We start from the raw sequence: 20,836 nt of genomic DNA, 5'->3' as shown, positions 1-20,836 counted from the left end.
AACAGTAAGACTGCTGCCAGGTATCATCTTGCTGTCACATTTATATTCAATAGCAGGAAAAAAAGCATAATGAATTTTGCACTGTTTGGTCTGGTTAAGATCATCACAACTTTTTCAGTCAACTTAATCAACAATAAGGGAACCACACTATTTCCACTTGTGTGTAGGTGCCAGAAATACCACAGTGGTTATATAACACCTCACTCATACAAACAGCTTTCTTGCAAGGGGACATTTTTCATTTTCTAGGTCACTCATTGATTTTAAGAGCCCAAAACAACAACCCTATACCACACACTTTATACTAAAGTATTCTTACAATTTCTTTTTCCTATGGAATATGCTTCTCTTAATTTCCAATGATTTTCAATACCTTAAAGGTAATAGAGGAGAGATGGAGACAGGCAGCAATTTGCAGATAGTTTCTGCTCTGGAAACAAAACTACATGAGAGTAAACTCTAAAAACACATTTTGGTATGTAATTCAACACAGAAAGGTCTGTGCTCTGCACCACTGGTTCCTGGTTATATGTTTTACTACTGTGGGAGCTTCCTGCATGCCAGTGATGTGGCACAACTCAGACTCCTGCAGAAGCAAAAGCTTAAGGCCTTACTGTATTGGAGAGAGGATATTATGCAGATGTCTGCTCACAGGGGCCCTACCCTCTAGCTCATCCTCTGTCTTCCAAAATAAAAAAGTTTGGAAGGCACTGAGAGAGAATCTTTTAAGACCCTTCTTGGGGAAAATAGTTCTCTGTACCACACATCCTGCATATTTCTGACCTTCAACGTAAACTTGAGGGGAAAAAAATAATATAACAGGATTTTCAGCACTAGACATCAGAGTCACTGACAGCAATCCTGATGTTGAAGAAATTAGCATTCCAGGAACTGGGAAGACTAGACAGAACTGGGCATAACTAATTCAGTGGCTTCTGTCATGGAGGGATGCAAACACGTGTTCCTCTTTGTGAGCAGCACTAATACTCTTGAAATGACATAAGAACATTTGGTGGGAAACCAGTTCTAACTAACCATACTGATACAAAACAAAACCTTCCCAAGGTGCAAGTCCATTTTAAACTGACTAAACCCCTTTTGTTGGGCTATCAGCAACAAGTCAACGGTGTTCCAGATAATTCTTTTAATCAAACCCCTACAAATTGCATTGTAATCAGACTGAATTTGCTGCACCAAAATCATCCTCCTGCTTGAAATGCAGAAAGAACCACTTACCTGGAACCTCTGAACCAACTCCAGTGACTGGCTGTCATTCTGGTCTGCTTCAAGGATTACATCTGTCAGTTTATGTATGATCACATCCAAAGGGCCCTGATCTTCAATGGGTTTGGTGAGGTCAAGCTGAAGAAACCAGAGAGAAACATTTTATTACTATATGGGGGATCCAGTCTCCTGTCCCTGCCACCATTCAAGGTGCTGCTGCCACACAGGTGACATTTAATTTACACAGTGCCTTTGTTTTGGTATGTTATCCAAATCCTTGAGATATTACACATCACTGAGTGCTAGAAAACTTTACTCAGACATTTATTTCTCAGCAGTGTAGCTCTAATTCCATGAAAAACAGTGAAGTCATCAGCAAGTACCCTTCATCCAAACATCTCCCTGTGCTTCTCCACCCTAAACCAACATATGGCTCTTCAGCTCAGTTTCCTGGTATGGTCACACAGCTTCCTGGTACATTCACACACATGCAAAAGGAATGAGCCAACAAGGATTAACACCACTAATAAAAGGAAGGTCTGCTGTGCCTGCTGGGATTGCACAAAACAGGACAGGAATAAAGGTAACACAAAAGAAAGTGAGTCAGGATCTGTAGAAATTCATCTGCTACTGAGACAGCTATTTAGCTGTTATCAGGAGGGTGCAGCTCCCAGACAACTCCCAGGAGCAGACTTTGGCAGTTAGCTGGGTAGGAGACAAAGATTTGGGGTGAGGTGTGCAGAAAGTCTGCTCCAGACAGCACAGGAAGTGGCAATGTGTTAGAGGGCTTGGTCCCAGTACCAAAACAGGGTTCAAGAGCAGAGGAACCACCTGCACTGAAAAAGGATTGAGGAATTCTCTCTTGCTGAAATATCAATGCAAAGAAGCTTATTGGAACTGTATGAGATGCAAGGATCCTAAGACAGCTGGCCAGTGTTACTGTGAGGGCTTGGATTTATCAGGATATAAATCAAAACTTTGGAGATTCCAACTAAATCAGGCAAAAAAAAAATCTACCACAAGGGCAGTCTAGTTGCAGCTGAATCCCACAGAGATGGCAGGATCTCAATTTTTCAATATGTTCAATACCTGACTGGACAAAGCTCTAAGCAACTTAGTCTAAATTTAATGCTAAATCTGCTTTGATGAAGATGATGTATTGCAGACCCCTAAGATGCTCACAGAACTTGATCCCATGAAGCTACTCACCAGATTTAACATTAGTTCAGAGTAAGTCAGAACTGGCTCATGTTCAACACACCAGGCCACTCACAGCACAAAAGCTGTGAGTCAATTCAACCAGTTGTGAGACCTACTGCATCAATGACAACTCAATCTTGTAAATGCCAAACCAGGAACATCTTTGAGAGGAAAGATGGATGCGTGCTTACTAAAGTTAGCATCTGATTTTACCTGCATGATCTTTTCTATTGCTGCTTTCTTTTTTATTCAGCTCTGGTGAAGAAGGTGTGAGAGGCACAGGAGGGAGAGGAGTACTGGGCTGCTGCTGATGCTGTTTTCTGTCTCATTAGCTTGAGTTTTGTCCTACTAAAATTTCCCACCCCTACAGAAATGGCCCTGCTTTGAATTAAGGAGTGAGTGCCTTAAAGAAGGTAAAGCTATAACACAGAATCAAACCAAGAAAACTAAACCAGCAGAGATCTATCAGCCTTATATTAATTTGCTAGTTGCTAATGTAATTGATCCACAGAGCTGAATGACTTTTCTTGTGAAGGCACTCTCATCTGGGCCAGGCTTCCCTGAGCAGAATAATTGAAGGTACCTGTGGCACAAAAGCAAATTGAAAGACTGCCAGTTCCTCCCTCAGAGACCACCCTTGCTTGCCCATTACTGTATGCTCTAGTAACAGTTATGGGCTGGGGCTTCTGAAGTCCTTATGCAGATTCCAATCCAACTGGAGAACACAGTGTGTGTCTCTCTTCCAAGGAGACAAACAGAGGCACTGCTCACAGGTGGGCAGCCACTCCTACAAGCCAAGAGACCAGCAGGACAGACAGTGTGGATGCTCAGGGATAGGTATGCTGTGGCCAGGTGAGGCAGTCCACAGAAGGTCTGCCTGTCCTGACATATTTTCACTCTCACAAGAAGTGCAGCACAAAGGCCAGGGGACAGCCTAAGTATCTGCAAAATGAACTGCAGCTTGGCTAAAGAACATGGAAGGAGATAATCAACTTCTTCAACCAAGTTCCAGAAAAATCAGTTAATATCCTTAAAAGAAATCTCAGATGACTATACTGCTGCTTCTGATTTTTTTCCATCTGCCTATCACATCTGGAAGGAAACAGCAAAACAAAGAGTCCATTTAACTAGGTCAGAAAGTTCACGGTTGCCAAGGTACTAAATTCTGAATTAATCCATTCTCAGGACTTGCAGTTTGAAAAGCAGTAAGAAGCAAGTAAGCATTTGAGATTGGTTACCCCTCTACATTCTTCCTGAACTTCCAGCTCAATCTGCATGGAAACATTCAGAAAACAAGAACAGTCCTCCCTTTCAGCCTTGACCCAAGAATAGAAGTAAGCCTTCAAGGCAAATCCAGGCATTTCCAGCACAGTGTTTTCCACAAGCATAAGACATCTGGGCAAGATAACTTCTTCACAACAGTTGTGCCAGCTAAACACAAAAGGTATATTTTGAGAACAAAACCAAATGCATGAACTTTGCACACTGGAAAGCATTAAAAAGGCTCCCCCCAACACTGTTTTGCTTCCCCCTCACCAGTAAAGCAATGTGAGAAAAAACAGCATGATAAAGCAGCTTCTCTGGAAGGAAGTTCAGTGACCACTTCAATTGCCTCAAAAAGGACAGCAGGTACATTTTAGCCACAAAAACCTTCAAAATTTGATCCAGGATTTTGTGGATTGGAGGATCAAACCACTTGCAAGAATAAGTTCTCTGTGTTTAGAGCTATGCTGTAGAAAGCAAATATTCCTGGGCTGTGTGGAATTTGGAAGAGATCTACCTTCCTTTTATGCACTAAGAAAAAAAAGTAAAAGCAGAAGGAAAAAAATTATTTGAGAAGGTAAAAAGAAGCCTTTTCAAAGTGGAGTATCAAACCCAAAAAGAAGTCAGTGAAAGCAAAGTGCAAAATTTCTGATGGCCCAAGACTGACTCATTGTTTGTCATCAGCTGGAATTTGAGCCCTCCTACTTCCCTTCCCTTTCAGCATCTCTCTGAATGATCTCTGCATTTGACATGGTCACCCAAAGGTTTGTTATTGCAAAGAACCTACACCATAGCAACAGAAGCGAGAGAAAAGATTTATCAGCACCAGCCTGAAAAACCAGAGATAAATCTATGGTGCCTCTTCTTCTGTGAGGTAGGCTTTAGCTTGCAGCATACTCTGCTTGCACTTCTTTATGTTAAAAAACCAAACCCAACCAGGTATTGGTTTCATGGCATTGTCACTTATCACCAAAACCCAGCAAAACTCAGGTGCATGACATGGCAAAGAGTATCAATGCTGTAGACAGGAAATACACAAAGCATATATTTGACATGGAGGGGTGCACTGTCTCTGGGTTAAAAACTGCCTGGATGGCCAGACCCAGAGAGTGGTGGTGAATGGAGATAAATCTGGTGGGCAGCTGGTCACACCTGGTGCTCACCAGGGCTCAGTATTGGTGCCAGTGCTGTTCAATGTCATTAGCAATGATCTGGACAAGGGCATCAAGTGAACCCTCAGTGAGTTTGCAATTCAAACCAAGCTGGGCAGGAGTGTTGATCTCCTGAAGGGTAGGAAGGCTCTGTAGGGGGATCTGGACAGGCTCGATCCATGGGCTGAGATCCAACTCTGTGAGATCAACAAAGGTCAGGTGTCAGGTGCTGCACTGGGGTCTCTCACAACAACCCCACACAGCACTACAGGCTGGGGCAGAGCGGCTGCAAAGCTGCCTGGTGGAAAAGGACCTGGGGGTGCCCTCTGACAGCAGCTGAACATGAGCCAGCTGTGCCCAGGTGGCCAAGAAGGCCAATGGCATCCTGGCCTGTGTCAGCAATGGTGTGGCCAGCAGGACCAGGCCAGGGATTGTCCCCATGATTGTCAGCACTGGTGAGGCCACACCTCAAATGCTGCGTTCAGTTCTGGGCCCCTCAGGACAAGAAAGTCATTGAAGTGTTGAAACATTTCCAGAGAAGGGCAACAGAGCTGGGGAAGGGTGCAGAACATGGTTCTGATGAGGAGTGGCTGAGGGGCTGTTTAGCTTGGAGAAAAGGAGGTTAAGGAGGGACCATATTGCTCTCTACAACCACCTGAAAGGAGGCTGAAGCCAGGGGGGAGTTGGTCTCTTCTCCCAAGTAACAGTGATAAGACACGGGGAAATGTCCTAAAATTGTACTAGGGGATATTTAGATTGGATACACTGAAAGAAGTCCATCATTAGAACAGGTTACCCCAGGAAGTGGCAGAGTCACCATCCCTGGAGGTGTTTAAAAGACATGTAAATGTGTCCCTTGGGGATCTGGTTTATTGGTGGATTTGGCAGTGCTGGGTTAACAGCTGGACTTGATCCAACCTAAATGATTATATGGTTCTGTATGCCTTTCCTGGCTTTTCAAATCCATATATGGAAGAAACCAAGCAGTAGATAAATGCTCTTATCATAGCTGGCTGCAGCCAGCCTGCTCACCTTTTAATAGAAGGATGGGCTGAAAGTTACAAAACACTCCAAGCTTAGAAATGACAGTCTCTCCCACAGGCTTCCCAGAGAATCCACTGGAGAGCAAGTTACAGGCACACAGAGCTCTGTGTCTGCCCTCCTCTCCCCTTCCCTCTTCCTCTGTCCTCCAGGAACACACAGCCAGCACATTATCCAAATCATTATAGAGAAGGGCAAAAAATGTTTATTTCCATTAAGCATAATTTGTTTAAAGTTTTGGGGTTGTTTTTCTCCAGAACCCTGGCAATCCATCTGTATTTCAGGGACAGGGCGAGTGCCTGGCAGAGTGCCATGGTTCTCCACTGGTCCCAACTGCAATCCCACACAAATGCATTTCTGGAAGCTGTGTTTAAAAATAAAACTATGTCCAAGTGGAGAAAATCTGGATTTGTTCACTCAGGGGAAAAAAACCAAGCCAAACAACTACAAATGCTGGATTTAGGAAAAAGAAATATAATTTATAATAAAGATTAAAAATAGTTGTGTATTTTTTGTTTTATTCAGTGTTTCCAGTCCATGGTATAATCAGCTGTATTTCAGAATCTGCCTGATTAGGATTTGTGACTTTGATTTTTTTTTTTTTAAAGCTCTTCTTCCAAAATAGTTTTTGGATTAGCATTCATATGAAATGAAGTTTTAATACCAACCTGTATTTATATTCTTTTATCTGAACCAGAGAGTAATATCCACTGCTATATCCCTGAGCAATGTAGAGTCAACATTTCTATTTATCTTCACTTTTCTCTTATTATATTTTCATTAAAAATTAGGACCCATACAGCTATTCTTCAAATATTTTGCTCCCATTCTCCAACCCACTAACAAACTCCACTCACCAGGATGCTGCTCTAAGTTCTTGCTGTGTTTTCATTTGATGTGCTGCTAGGACTGGGGTGCTCGAGGATGTGCATCCTTAGAACAGGAGTGCACATCCCTTCACAGCAGCCTGTCATGCTGCAGGTAGAAAATGTTCATGAAACTTTCAGCCAAAGGAGATAAATAAAGGTAGAAGGTAAACTAGAAATCCAAGCCTTCTCAATAGGCAGCATCAAATCATCAGATGTTAGCTTAATAAAATGCCACAGAAGGGAAAGTTGAAATCCATTCAACTTTCTGGTTGGTTCAACCTGTCAATGCTCTCTGCTACACATTTCACCAGTCACAGTGCAAAAGCCCCTTTGTGGCAATCTAACCCCTCTCCTCCCTGTGAACTGGACACACAACTTCAGCCTGATCCGACTTCCTTGCTCCTTAATTATTCTTGTATACAGAATTTTCTATGCAAATCTATTGTATTCTGCTATTCAAATACTCAAGTAAGGCTGTATTGGTCCCAAGACATGTGGTGTTTATTCCAATCTTAATTCAGCTTCTTAAACTCCACTGCATGAAAACCTTCAGGATTTCTGCCCTCATCTTCCACTCCTGGGGCTATTTTCTACTCTGTATTTTTATCACATACATTTATATCAAAAGGCTTGTAAAATAAAGCTTTTCAAATTCTTCTCCCAACCCCAGCTCCAGTGTTCACCTGTGCTGTGCATCAATACTGAGCAAGTCATAATGAAAAAAAGTCACAAGCTCAGATGAGAAAACCAAGTCTTCATAAAGCTGAACCCTGACAGCTCATCTATTGGTGGACACTGTTCTCTCCCAAAAAAACTCCAAGAAAGCATCTAAAAATATCTTAAGCACTTTGGAGAGGGAAGGGAAGCAGCAAAAATCAATACTGTCGAGTTCACTGTTTCACCCCACTGAAAAAAGTAAACAAAAATACAGATGATATTCTAATTGCAGATGAGAATGTGCTTGGTTTTGACAGAAAGTGGGAAATTTTCCTGAAAGAAATCAGGAAAACAGTTGTGCATGTCCATCTATACATGTAAGACCCACTTGTGCAGTGGGTGAGCAAAGAGTGAACCAGCACTGCTCTGGCCTGTGCAGTAACACTGGGATAAGTTACTGCACCCCAGTTACTCAAACCTCTCCCACTGCTCCCCTGATCTCCCTCCTTACTCCTCTGACCCTGGTAGAGAGGGTCAGGGGTATATTTCCACTCAGCATCATCCTCCTGTCAGTAGAACAGAATGGCACAGAAACCTGACTGCTCTTGGGACAAACCAAGGGAAATCCATAAGAACAAATAAGACCAGCACATGCTTCTTTCATTAATTAAATCCTTCAGGAGCAGTCCCCTCTGGTCCTGTCCCTCCAGGGACTACACACTTAAAAAAGCAGCAGTCAGGTCTGTGCAGCACTAAACTGACACAAATGACTCCCTGCCAAAGCATGGAAGGTAACAAAGTGTATATCACTTAACATTTCCTCACCAGGAAAGACATTATGCTACCTGGCATTTTCAGTGGTATGCAGGCTCCAGTAGCTCCTAAAATATCCATGTATTGTAACTAAATAAATATTTGTATATTTAGGAGATTGTCTCCTCATCTCTCTTTCTGAGAAAAAAAAGTTGCCTGAGCTTTCATCATGCCCAGATAGTGCAAAAGTATTCAGCACTTGCTGCTGCTGCTCGTGAGGCCAAAGGATACCAAAGGGGAACATGAACTCCCCTAGGCAACAAACACCAGCTCTGTCCCATTGCAAAGAGCAAACAAAGGCTGTAAAGAGAGAGCAAAAAGTACACCAGGAGGTGCTGCTTTGTCTCTCCACACCCCCCTTGCCCAGCATGAACCTGCACATCCTGTTGCAGCAGTGGCAATCTGAGAAAGGAAATCCGCTGTGGTGAGGAGACCTCCCCCAACACTGGCAACGGGAGAGGGCACCACAGCAGCAGCACCGGTACCAGGCACCCCCTGACAGGGGAACTCTGCCCCAGGCAGGAAGGAAGGAAACACCTTGAAAATACCCTACACCTTCCTCCTGGTCTTTCTGAAATGAGCTTATCCTTCTACCACTGCAGGACACTAGAGGTTATCTGCTGTTCTTCTGCCCAGCTCAGTTTAATAGCACCACCAAAGGAGAAGGAAAGCATGTCCCACACTGTGATATGTCATGCAGACTCTCAGGCAAATATCAGTGACATCCCAGGCATCAAGACATGCCTAAAGGTGAAGAGCAGCATAACACAGCCTGTGAAGCTGGGTTTCCATTTTCCCAAGTACTGAAACTTTAACACCAGAGAAGATTCTGGGTTTAAGAGATGGTTTCTTTGTGTTCTCTTGCATTCTTGTGTTTACTTTGCATTCTGCTGGGCACAAGTTGCCAGAGAGTATGTGCAAGCTGCACATTTTCAGGAGCTGCACACAGCTGTTCCCCTGGAAGCCTGGCACCATGTCTGAAACACCTGGGAAGTTCTCACTTCTAGCTGTATTCTAGATTAAATGAAGGCAAAGGAAGCTCAGAGGGGTTTTTTACACTACATATACTAACATACACAGACACCATTTATGGATCACTTCCCCAACTACTACACAAACTGACTAGTTCTTGTACATTCAAGGCTTGTCCCCAAGTAATACAATCCCCCAGGACCTTGGTGAGCATCACCTCCCCACAGCCTCCTCTGCCCCCTCCCACAAAAGCAAAGAGTGAGCCAGCACTGCTCTGGCCTGTGCAGTAACACTGGGATAAGTTACTGCACCCCAGTTACTCAAACCTCTCCCACTGCTCCCCTGATCTCCCTCCTTATTCCTCTGACCCTGGTAGAGAGGGTCAGGGGTATATTTCCACTCAGCATCATCCTCCTATCAGCTCTAAGTTTTGCCCCTTTGCTTCTTTAAAAGCAAGACAAGGAATTTCATGTTTGGGCTATGGCTAAAGTTCTTCACAGAAACCATTTTCAGCCTTTCTATTTTACCCAGGACTGGAACATTGTTACTAGAAACTTTGTTTTAGACTTAGAGCCCAACACACACACAGAAATAAATTCTACCAATTAAAGTTTAACAGCTTGGTTTATGACCTGTACAATACCTTGGCAGTTGCAGAAAGTTCTTTCCAGAACTTGCCAAGATGTGGGAATGGCTGTTTCTGAGCATGATAATAAACTGAGAGCTCATGTCCCACTAGGATTGGACTGCAGTGAGCAGGTTTTTGTAGGCAAGTGGTTAAGCAGCTCAGTCTTACTCAGGGATGGTTTGAAAGGCAATTGCTGATTTTCAGCAATGCAGGAGAAATAATCAATGTTACCCAAATTCAGAAAAGCCTCTTGCCAAGGGTGTCTCCTGAGGTCACCAAGGCTCCTGTGGATTAAGAAGGGCAGCAGAACAAATCCACAGATTAGCAGAGGAGAAAAGTTGAACAGAAAATGTGTGACGTGGGAGGATTAGTGCTCCAAAGAATGAAAGCAAGTTATAGAAAAAGAAGGACACAGAAGAATGAGCATTCAGCATAACCTGCCTTGCTTCACTTCCTGGAACTGTCAAAAAGGCAATGTTCAATGCACCAGATTAAAATGCTGTAGAGGAAATCTCAGTAGTGGAAGGTATGGGAAAATTACTATGTGGTTCACAGAATCTCTTGCTCACTTCTGGAATGGGCAAATCAGACCCAGAAACCCTTCTTCTTTTTACTTTACACAGCAGAATTTTAATCATTTTTTGAGTGAGCTGGGTCAGTTGTAGCCCAGTTATTGAACTGACAGCTCAATCAACCCTGCAGGAGAGCAGACAGCAGAGGAGGAGTGGAATGGAGACACTATCCATGGAGAACACTCCATGGAATAATCTAGAATACAGAAATGGTGCAGCACTACAGCCATACAGCCCAGGTAAGCAGAGGGAGAGGCACAAGAGTGGTGAACCATTACTTCTCTAATGTTTTCAACCTTAATTACATTGGAATCAAAACATCAAGACCTTACAGTACTACAAATACTTTTGGTTTTTAACAGCTACTGGATACAGAGAACGTTAAGATGAAGGAAGCATATTCTGAAAGTTTCTCTTGAAGTCACACAAACATGGACTGCCTAACTTCCTTCCTTTTGGTCATGGGATTAGATAAGTAGAAAAGCTGATACATAAGAAATATCCCCCAGAAAGCCTGGCTACTACCCTTTATCCTAAGGGCTGACAAAGCTCAGCTCTGGACTTACACCACACAGATCAGGCTCAGCTTTTGGATAATTCTTCAGCAGCACCTGTTAAACATCAAGAGCAGTCAGAGCTCCTGTGTGTGCAGCTGTACTTCTCATGAAATTGCCAATGTCTCTGCTGTGATTCTCTTTTCAACAAAGCTTCCCATCTGGCACAACCAGGGCTGCCAGAACCCTCTTCATTTCTGTTAGCTACTAGCCCCCAGAGAACTGTATTTCTAGGGGCATTTCCCTTTCTCAAGAGACTCTGGATGAGGCCAAGTTGTAAGGAAATGTAGGTAGCACCCAAAGTACATTTAAACCAGTCTGCTCATCACTTTGCTGAATTTATGTGCTGTTTATTGTGCACTAGGAAATTTAAATACATGTGAAGGGAGCAATAGCTGTCCGAGTAGAAAGTTTTTATGCTCTTTATTCACCCATACCTAAACTAATTAGGATCCCTTCTAAAAAAAATCCAAAATTGAAACATACTTCTCTTAAAAAAAAATCCACCTTCATCCAAACACGTTTACACTGCTGCTCATGACCACTGGATAGCTAGCAATGCTTGTGTAATTGCAAATAGTAAGAGGAGGAAGAGGAGGGAGAAGTACACTGGAATAAGACAGGGAAGAAACACAAAAACTTTAGAAGACTTAGCCTGAAGGGAAAATAAAAACAAATAAGGTTGCTCTTAAACATAGAGAAGGCCATGCTTAGGCTGATCTATATCATATCCCCATGCTGCATGAGCAGAAATCAGAAGAGAGATCATAAAGAGATTGAAGAGACTGTGGCATTCCCTTCCATTCTGTTCCAGCAAGTATTATTTATGGAAGAATGAAGTTGCCTTTCAATTACAAAGCACTACTTCAGATGAAACCACTGCTCCCAGTGAGACAACATGATGAAACCATCCCTTCCAAGGGTGAATTTAAAGGCATTTGAAATGGTCTGAAATGAACACAGCTGCAAAGGTGAAACAGCTCATCATTTCTCAAATGGAGGAAGAAGGGCATAGGTGAAGGTTATAATCATCCCTCACTGGTCCTGCACTGCTAGAAGGTATCTGAGAAGGGAGCAGAAAATGAAGCTAGGAGAAGGTGGCTGGGACACAGGCAATGCTCTAACTGGAGCCTCATTTGGTCTGACTCATTGCATCAGCAAATACCCTGGCACAGAGGTAGTGATCAATTGTTAATGGCCAAAAGTCTGTTTTGCAACAACTGCAAAACAGATTTTCTTTTTACTTTCTATCATGTCTGATGAAGTCTTCACAAGTGGTCCATGGCTCAGCCATACACCAGACATTTTTTCCCACTCAGGTGAACAGTCTTCCAATGCAGCACCTGCCTAACACATATGGAGACCAATAGGCCAGGCAGAACATTTTAAGTAAAATTCCTTTTAAATGAGAATGCTAAGAGCTCTTGCTTTTGTTGTGCTGAGATTGTCTGACAATCCCTCTGAGGTTATAGCCCAGCTATTCAGAAGCAGGAAAACTAACATAAAATTTAGTAACACAAAGAATACTACATCAAGCTGTGTTAGTTTAAATTACAGGATAAAATGGTATACAACTCAAGCAGATTTATGACTTCAGGATGGCAAATGTATAAAGAAAGTAATTAGTAAAGACTGCCAAGTTGTGAAAAGCTCCAGGATCTCATAATAAAGGATGCTTAGCATTTTTTGCCAGCATGCCAAAGGGCAAAACATATTTTGGGAGTACTCAAAAAAGATGAAGAAATGGGATCTCTGTGTAGCAAGTGTAGGGTTAATATCAAAGATAATATAGAAATAGCCACAAATTTTACACAAATGTTTGGCTTCAGCTTTCAGCAAGAATAAAGAGGTTGGTCATGGGGGCAGGGCAAGCTGGGGAACAGAGATGGATGCAGATACATCTATGGGAACCAGCAGCCAAAGCCCGAACTCATGGAGTGAGATTCACAGCAGCCAATAACTACAATAATTTCAGGCTTCTTCCTGCAGTCAGAGAGGAATGAATAAACACCTTGACATTTCAATTTCATTTAGCCTGTCTTACTTTCATGTTCTAGAATAAGAGGAATCACACCTGAAATATGCCTGATCAGAAGGAGCCCAGTGGAGTGGCACAGATGTCAGATGACCCTTCAGAGTTTAATGTGCTGAGGTGAAGGGAAACTCTGTCTCTCCCCTACTGTACACTTAAAAAAACCCAACCAACCAAAAAACTCCACCACCCCTTCCCTCATCTCTAGAAAACAAAATTAAAATTCAATTAAACAAAACATTACATAGGAGATCAGAGGATGGTGATACAAGGGTTCTGAATAACTGTATCCTTTATACAGGGCTTCCAAACAATTAAAAAAAAAAAAAAAAAAAAGAGGCAACTATAACAGAAAAAGAGAAGAGAGAAAAAAAGATGGCTACTTACTATTCACCTGACCTAGCAGTATAACAGCATTTTAGTACATTTGAAGATGCAAAAAAATAATCAGATCTTCAGGTGTAAATAAAAAAAGGTAGTAAAAAGTGACATGAATCTCAAAAAGACAGACCAGACTCATCTAATTGGCTGTATGACCACTGATTCTCTAGACAGAGAAAATGCAGCAAAGCATTTTCTTTTTTTTTTTTTTCTTTCTCAGTAAAGCATGCAGGCAGGTGGAACTGGAAAAGACAAGGACCTGTAGGAGGACAGGAAGGTGAATGAAGGGTTAAATAAAAGAGAAGTTGACAGTGGAAATGCTGAAAGCAGCAGTGGCAAACCAGAGAGCCTGTGTTAGTGGCATTCCTCAGGCACTGGTTTTCTGATCATTTTATTTAATATCTTCATTAGTGGTCTTAGCACAGTAAGTAGATTACTGATAGACCTTAATATCCACACAGTGTAACTGGCTCCACCACTTAGTATCGTGCACAAGGGAGAATCAGAAATAGAACAACACTGAGTAAATACAAAATGAAAATGATGATGACATGACAAAAATTATCTCCGTTTCACTAGGATTAGGGTATTTTACCTGAGGTTTTAAAGAGTTAAACTATTGAAAAAGGCACTACTGAGAGCCCTACTGAACAGCTTCACCCAGTTCAAGCATCCATGATGAGAAGTAGAAAATCAAAATGAAAAGAAGGCTCAAGAATTCAACTAAACTTTTTAAGTTACAGGCTCAAGAACATAGAAAGTCTCTTCCACACATTCCATGGCCACAGATCCTTATAAACGATGCAGATTCTTTGAGTGTTAACCACTTTCTGGCAAGAAACAGCTTACCTTAATCATAAATACTGTAGCTGCACTGGAATAGCAACTGATTTGATGCTATAAATGGGCATTCTGGGGTGTACAGCACAAACTGAAATCTGCTACCCAGGAACACGTTTGTTCCTGCAGTTCCCTAAATATTCTCAGAGGAGCAAAAGAACTAGGAGGTAGGTGAGCAATGGAGATCAAACAAAAGAATCTCAGGTTTCAGATTATTCAATCTTGCATTCCACTTTATAAAGAGAGCACTAAGTGAGCAGCACAGAGGCAAGATTAAAAAAGGATTCAGAAACATCCCTCAGGAAGAAGCAGGCAAAGCAGCACTTTGTCACTGCCCTGTAAATCAAGTCTGGCACACTCCCTAGCTCTGGTGTCTTCCCTCATGCACTTGACTGACAAGCCATCCTCTCCAGATGGAGAAGGAACCTGTAGCTCTGCCCTTGGCAAGGCAGCCAAGGCATGTTGGACTTCTGCAAGGATCCTGCAGATACCTCACTGAGATGGCTGGGCTGATTTACAGGAGTATCAGTGACACAAAAGTAGGTCAAAACTTCATTTTAATTGGTTAATAACAGTTTCAGATTTTGTCTCATAACCCTACCATCCGACTGTTGGGGCTTTAAAATTACATAACCCACCCCTCACTACTCATTTTCTTTTCCTTTTTGCTGTTTGAACAGGAAAATTACTTCCTGTTCAGGGAAGACAGTGAATGCTGGGGTAATTAAATGAGCTAGAAAAAGAACAGCTAAAATTGCATTTTTTATTCGTCACTCAACTCTATTTACAGGAATGTCAAGCCTTCCTGTCACAGCAACAGGTAAAACATCCAAAGAAAGTGCTGGTATGCCTTCCACAGACACCAGATCTCATCTTCACTATTCATACTCATTTTAACAGGCAAGGATGGGAAGGGGGTAAAATAGTTAAAATACAAGGACACAGCTAGCTGTCTCTGTGTAGCTTAGGACAGAGAGTGCCAGACACACTCCTAGAAGGTCTCATGCTATAACCTAGTTTTCAACCATATTTGCACACACTCTCTGCCTGAGCTCTGATTTCCAGGCACTTGTCCTGACTGTCACTCAGCTGCCTGTCAAGACATCCTCCACTTCTTCTCATACATAGCACAGATGATGCTTCATTTGCTCATTTTCCTTCTCCAATGCTTTGCATGAGGGTAGCTCCAAACTCTTTCCAAATTTCACCATGGCATCACTTCTCCACTGCTTTCATCTGGGCTAAACCCATTCTGTCAACTGCCAGAGAGGGCTGGTCCCAGCTCCTATCTGCCCCCAGACCCCCACTGCAGCAACATTTCCAGCAGCCTGTTTGACACCTTGGTCTTCCTCCCCTCAGCTATGTTTTTCATTGTAACTGAACCTCAAGTTGACAATTCTAGTTTTGCTTTGCTACCTCTGGCTCTTACCTCAACCTCTGCTTTCGCTCCTGTCCGAGCTAGCTCTTTGAGCTCTCCTCTTACATCAATCTCTGTGAACGTGAACACCAAACTACTGGGCCTGCTATTTAGAAGTCATCATCAATTCTCTCAAACTCTCTCCTTCTTGCAATCCAGACCTTCCAGATTCCTTGTATTTCTCACCACATCACCCTTCTTTTGGATCAGAGGGAAGTCCTCCCCTGTTCATCTTCAAAATTCTTGAGTTTATTCTCTCCTACCTCTCAGTCACCTACAAAGCCAACTTCCACAGCCTGCTTTAAAAACCCAACCAGTGCCTTAGCATTTTCTTGCATTCTGCTGTTTCCACTGCAGAAAAGCTTGCCATAAACACATACACAGCTCTGTCACTGCTAGACTTCATATCCCTTTTTCCAATTCCTGCTTTGCTGGAGTGACATAAAGTCACTTCTAAAACAGCCAAATGTTCAGGAATCTTCTGTCTTTTCCCCAAAGGTCTTTATTTGACTCCATCTACCAGCTTGACCACACCTAGATTTAGAGAAGCAAGGGTATGGGTGTGACACTGCCCATAAACATGGCTGCACAGCTTTGAGCAAGGACACTCTGAACTTCTAAGGGCAGAACAACATGCACAGAGGCATCTCAGCTGAACTTAGAGCCTTGACCACTGAGAAAGTTTTTCACAAAAAAAAAAAGGTAAGCGTAATATACACACATATATGGTAAACATATTTATATATTTTCTTTTACATATATATATATACATATATATTCCTACCTTTCTAAAAGCCCTTCTTGGAGAAGATCTACATACACATGTTCTCCTCTTTGCTTCTAACTAGTTAATTTTCACTTAGGACATGGCAGAGAAGAAACCACTACATTGCCACTCTGAACCATGTTTAGAAACCAAGAACTTATGTTGAGTTTCTGCACATTTCCCTGTAGTCATCTGTCACCACTGGAGTATTTAAAAGCCTACATTTCAGGGTGAAAAGGGGGCTTGAAACCACTACATTGCATTTCAGTGACATCACTTGATAATCAGAAGTACTCTCTGACATTAGTCCTTAAAACTATGACATGAACAGAAACTCTACTCTTTCCTTTGTTCCACTTAGGAGCCAAGCACCTCACCATAACCAGTCAGCTTCAAGTTCTCTGAGGAGGAAAAACTAAAATCACATATCATGGCTGGCATGGCTTTTATACCCAGAAGTTTCCACATCCAATTGGCAAAAAAAGCCTGTTTGCTGACAAAACCCCTTCCACACACTTCCTGAGTGTTTGGTCTCTTAGACCAAGGAAAATATCTTTAAACCTCTTGGGCACAAGCACACTTGAAACTTTCAGGATAAATCTGTATTTCCAATGAAAACCCCTTCCCTTACTGAAAACAAAAGATGTGAACAAACTTCCCATTTTAATTTGTGGCATTAGTCACATAAGAATCATCTTCACATAACTTCAGGGAAAACTTCTATGTAATGAGGCTTTTAATGGACCATGCTGAAAAATAGAGCCAAATTTTCCCCCTTTGCATCACCTGACTTAGCGTACTTGCTCAACCCACTGGAACTGAAAAGCTGACTAATAAACCTCAGACAACTGGCAAAAAAAGTTCCTGCAGATTAAGCTCACTCTGCGCATCACAGCTGAGTGAAAAAACTATTTCCCAGCAGGAGTGGGTAAGGCAATTTCCAAAGGCTGCTTCCTTTAAGCTGTATTGCAATGTGAGTACAGATGCCTCCAGCAGAAGGCAGGAGATCCAGAGCTGTCCAGTCCCCTATTCTCCCCTTACCAGAGATATTAAGGAGTTTCTGACCATGACTTCCCTCTCCACTCTGCATCCTTCTACAAGCCTCCTTTATTTCCCTCCATCCCTGGCAGCTGAGGATGACTGCTGAACTGGCATCTCCCTCCTCTCCAGCCAGCTCCTGTCAGCTCAGTCACCAGTCCCTGCCAGCAGCCCACAGGGCCATCCCTCACTGCTGTTTACAGACAGGAAAGAGAAGGTGTTTGACCCAGCTGGCCCCTACTAAAGATAAAATTATCACAGCTCCAATTGTTCCTATCTACATCTGCTGGTAGGAGGAAATAATCAACTTGTCTGAGCTGGAGCAGGGGATGTTGGAGAGCTATGAATCAGAAAGCTGCTCATTTAGTGAGTACTAAATGGCACCTTACCATTATTTCTCCCTATCTGCATGGGAACAAGAGGCAAGGTGTTGAGGTGATGTGGGGAAGGGCAGAGATCTTTCTGTAAAATCAGAGCTAAACCTTCCTGGTGCCTCCTGCACAACTGCAGCCACATGCAGTGTCTAATGCATACAAGAACTACAGTGCACTGAAAGCATAACTGCTGGCAAACAGGAAGCACTGCAACACCTCCGTGCATGCCCTGAAGTGCTGAACTCCAAGCCAAGTCCTCAGAAAAACACAGAGACTGAAAAACAGAGGCATCCTCCATGCCAGCTTCCTACTGACCCACAGCTGTGGGACCAGTTTGGGCCTGGAGAGTGTGCATCAGCACTGACATTCAAGGATTTTTAATTCTTCACAGCAGCTCTTCAGAAGAAAAATACAAAGATTATAGCTGGAACTGCAAAATTTAAACTAAAATACAATAAACTGTCCTCCAAGGCATCAGGCTCACCTTGAGAAGGCTTGCTTTCTGTCCCTTTACTACCAGCATTATCTTAATAAGCTTTAGCAGACTCCCATCCTTTAAGCTGGAGTATCTGTTGTGCTCTCACCTGGAAGTTCACCATCCAGGAGGTCACTTCAGCCCTTTCAAGCTATTTCCTCCATCGTGCATTTTTATCATTAGCCCATTTTACTCTGTCTTTAAAAACTGGATCAGGACATCAGAAACCTGCTTATGAACCTACAGCAGCTGTGAGCCTTACAAGAACAGAACTGACACCCAGGTTCTTCTATTATATCTCAACTTGTTGAGCTTTTAAGGTCTCAGCAACATCAGCTGAAGTCAAGGATCCTGTAGCTTGATAAAGCACAGCTTCTTTATTCTATTTTTTCAACTAGCCAGGAGCAGAGTCTGTTACTACTTCCCAACTTCAGGGCAATACTGTAAGCTTTGACCAGCTCCCAAGGCATGCTGAAGGCTCTGGAGCTGCTTCTCTGTGAAAAAGTTCCTCAAAGTTCCTAAAGCTACCAAATATTCCTTCTTTTGCAAAGAAGAAGAAGAACTGATCTCTGAACAAGTCTCTTTAGGGCAGTCACTGGTTGTGCTGGGTTTGGCAGGGATAGAGTTAATTTTCTTCTCAGCAGCAGCCTGTGCTTTCAGCTGGTGACAAAACCAGTGTTGATACACACCCAGTGCTGCAGTTATTGCTGAGCAGGGCTTGCACACTGCTCAGGCCACCTCTGCTTCTGAAGCTGCCCCTGCAGCCCGTGCTGAGAGTGGGCAAGAGGCTGGGAGGGGACACACCTGGGAGAGCTGAGCCCTCCTTAGTGAGCAGGGACTGGCTGGGGTTTTAGCTGCCCCCTGGGGTCAGCCCACCACCTGGATAAACCAAAATACTGGTTAACAAAGTATCTTTGAAATTTGAGCTCAAGCTGCTGCTAAACTCAGATTTAAAATTATGTGATAAGATTAAAATTAGAAGTGAATAATACATTTTAGGACATCTGGCAGGGATAGACCAGGCATTTCTGTTGTTCAGATGAATGTCCAAGGCCTTTTTAAAATCCCTTTCCCATCTCTACACACACATAAGCAGAGATCCTTGTAAGATGAAGACATGGAGAAAGAAAAGTTGTAGCTACATTTAACATATTCATGTAATGCCACATTTTCAGTTGTGCAATTTAAAAAAAGGAAAGTCATTTCACTATCAGTGGATCTTGAGTTTTGACATTACATTTTTCACCCCATTCCATTTTTTTTCTCTTTACTGATTTCAGCTGTTCCAAGCTTTTCACATCCTCCAAGAATTATTTAAATTATGCTGACAAAACATGCCCTTTTCAACACTGGCACAGAAACAATTTCCCTAATGTACAGATAAGAAGATGACCAAGATACATTCCCAATTCCCTGAGAAAATTAGTGGACAGTCTGCTAATCACTCTTAGCTAGGCCATGTCATTACTTATGGGTATGACTGCCAAATGAGGCCTGGCTGAAGAGAAGACAGGAACATGCTCGCCTTAAATGAGAGCTACTCATGCAGCCTTCCAGAACATAAAGGGATGCTACAAGGGAGATTGAAAGGGACTTCTTATATGGACATGGAGTGACAACACCAAAGGGAATGGCTTCAAAGTGAAACAGAGCAGATTTAGATTAGATGTTAGGAAGGAATTTTTCATTGTGAGGGTGTGAGGCATTGGAAGAGGTTGCCCAGTGAGGTTATGGATGCCTGATCCCTGGAGGTGTTCACAGCCAGGCTGGATGGAGCTTTGAGCAGCCTGATCTAGTGGAAGGTGTCCCTGTCCATGGCAGGGGGTTGGAGCAAGATGATCTATCAAGGTCCCTTCCAAGCCAAACCATTCTATGGTTCTATGAACCCCTTCAGGCTTTTCAAGGCAGGGAGTTATACAGGTATATGTGTGGGATAACCAACCTTCAGCAGAGGATCAGCTGTGAAGCCACCTGCTATTCAGAGCAGTAACAGAGGCATCACAGCTGCAATTCTGTTTAAATCATCAAAGAAAATGAGCACTGCAGACACAGGTTAAGGGTAGACAATAAAAACAGAGAAGTCATCTGATTTTGATGAGGGTGTGTTTACTCTGAAACAAATATTGACAGGCATATATAAAAGTCTGGCTGAGTTGCTTATTCACATTCTTCTCAGTGACATTAGAGTGTAACAATTTACTCAAAATTGGTAACATTTCTCTTCTGAGCAAGACAATTTAACAAAAGACAACAAACATCTCCAAATTTGTACGAAAAACTAAACATTTTCTTCACCATTATTATAAAACCTCAAGCTCAAAGTGTATTTTCTCAGGTTACTAAGGAGCTCATCAGGCTGGGCTGTCTCCCTTTACTAAGCCCAGGTGTCTAAACAAAAAATTAATGAGGAGGAGGGAAGTGTGGGGAGATGGAGAAGGAAAGGCTCAAAATAAACCAGTGTTATTCAAACACTGCTAGCTCCAAAATAAAACACAACAATACTGACCAAGTGGAGACACAGAAGACCTGGCATGGCTCCAGAACACAATAACCATTTGTCTTCTTTGCC

The 20,836-nt window shown here is 42.6% G+C and overlaps 1 protein-coding gene across 3 annotated transcripts in view; it reads right to left on the bottom strand.

Annotated features, from left to right (window-relative positions):
* ITPK1 (inositol-tetrakisphosphate 1-kinase) overlaps nt 1–20,836 on the bottom strand; it is a 141,045-nt gene that overhangs the window by 69,959 nt on the left and 50,250 nt on the right. For all 3 annotated transcript variants that reach the window (XM_071426578.1, XM_071426577.1, XM_071426579.1), the window contains exon 4: nt 1,237–1,362. In XM_071426578.1, the coding sequence (XP_071282679.1) occupies nt 1,237–1,362 (126 nt within the window). The remainder of the gene's footprint in view (nt 1–1,236; nt 1,363–20,836) is intronic.

Source organism: Agelaius tricolor, unplaced genomic scaffold (assembly GCF_023055355.1).
Source record: "Agelaius tricolor isolate 1412-34295 unplaced genomic scaffold, bAgeTri1.0.p SCAF_5, whole genome shotgun sequence".
Classification (NCBI taxonomy): domain Eukaryota; kingdom Metazoa; phylum Chordata; class Aves; order Passeriformes; family Icteridae; genus Agelaius; species Agelaius tricolor.
The sequence above is the reverse complement of the archived record's forward strand: the minus strand, read 5'-3'. Positions and strand labels throughout refer to the sequence as shown.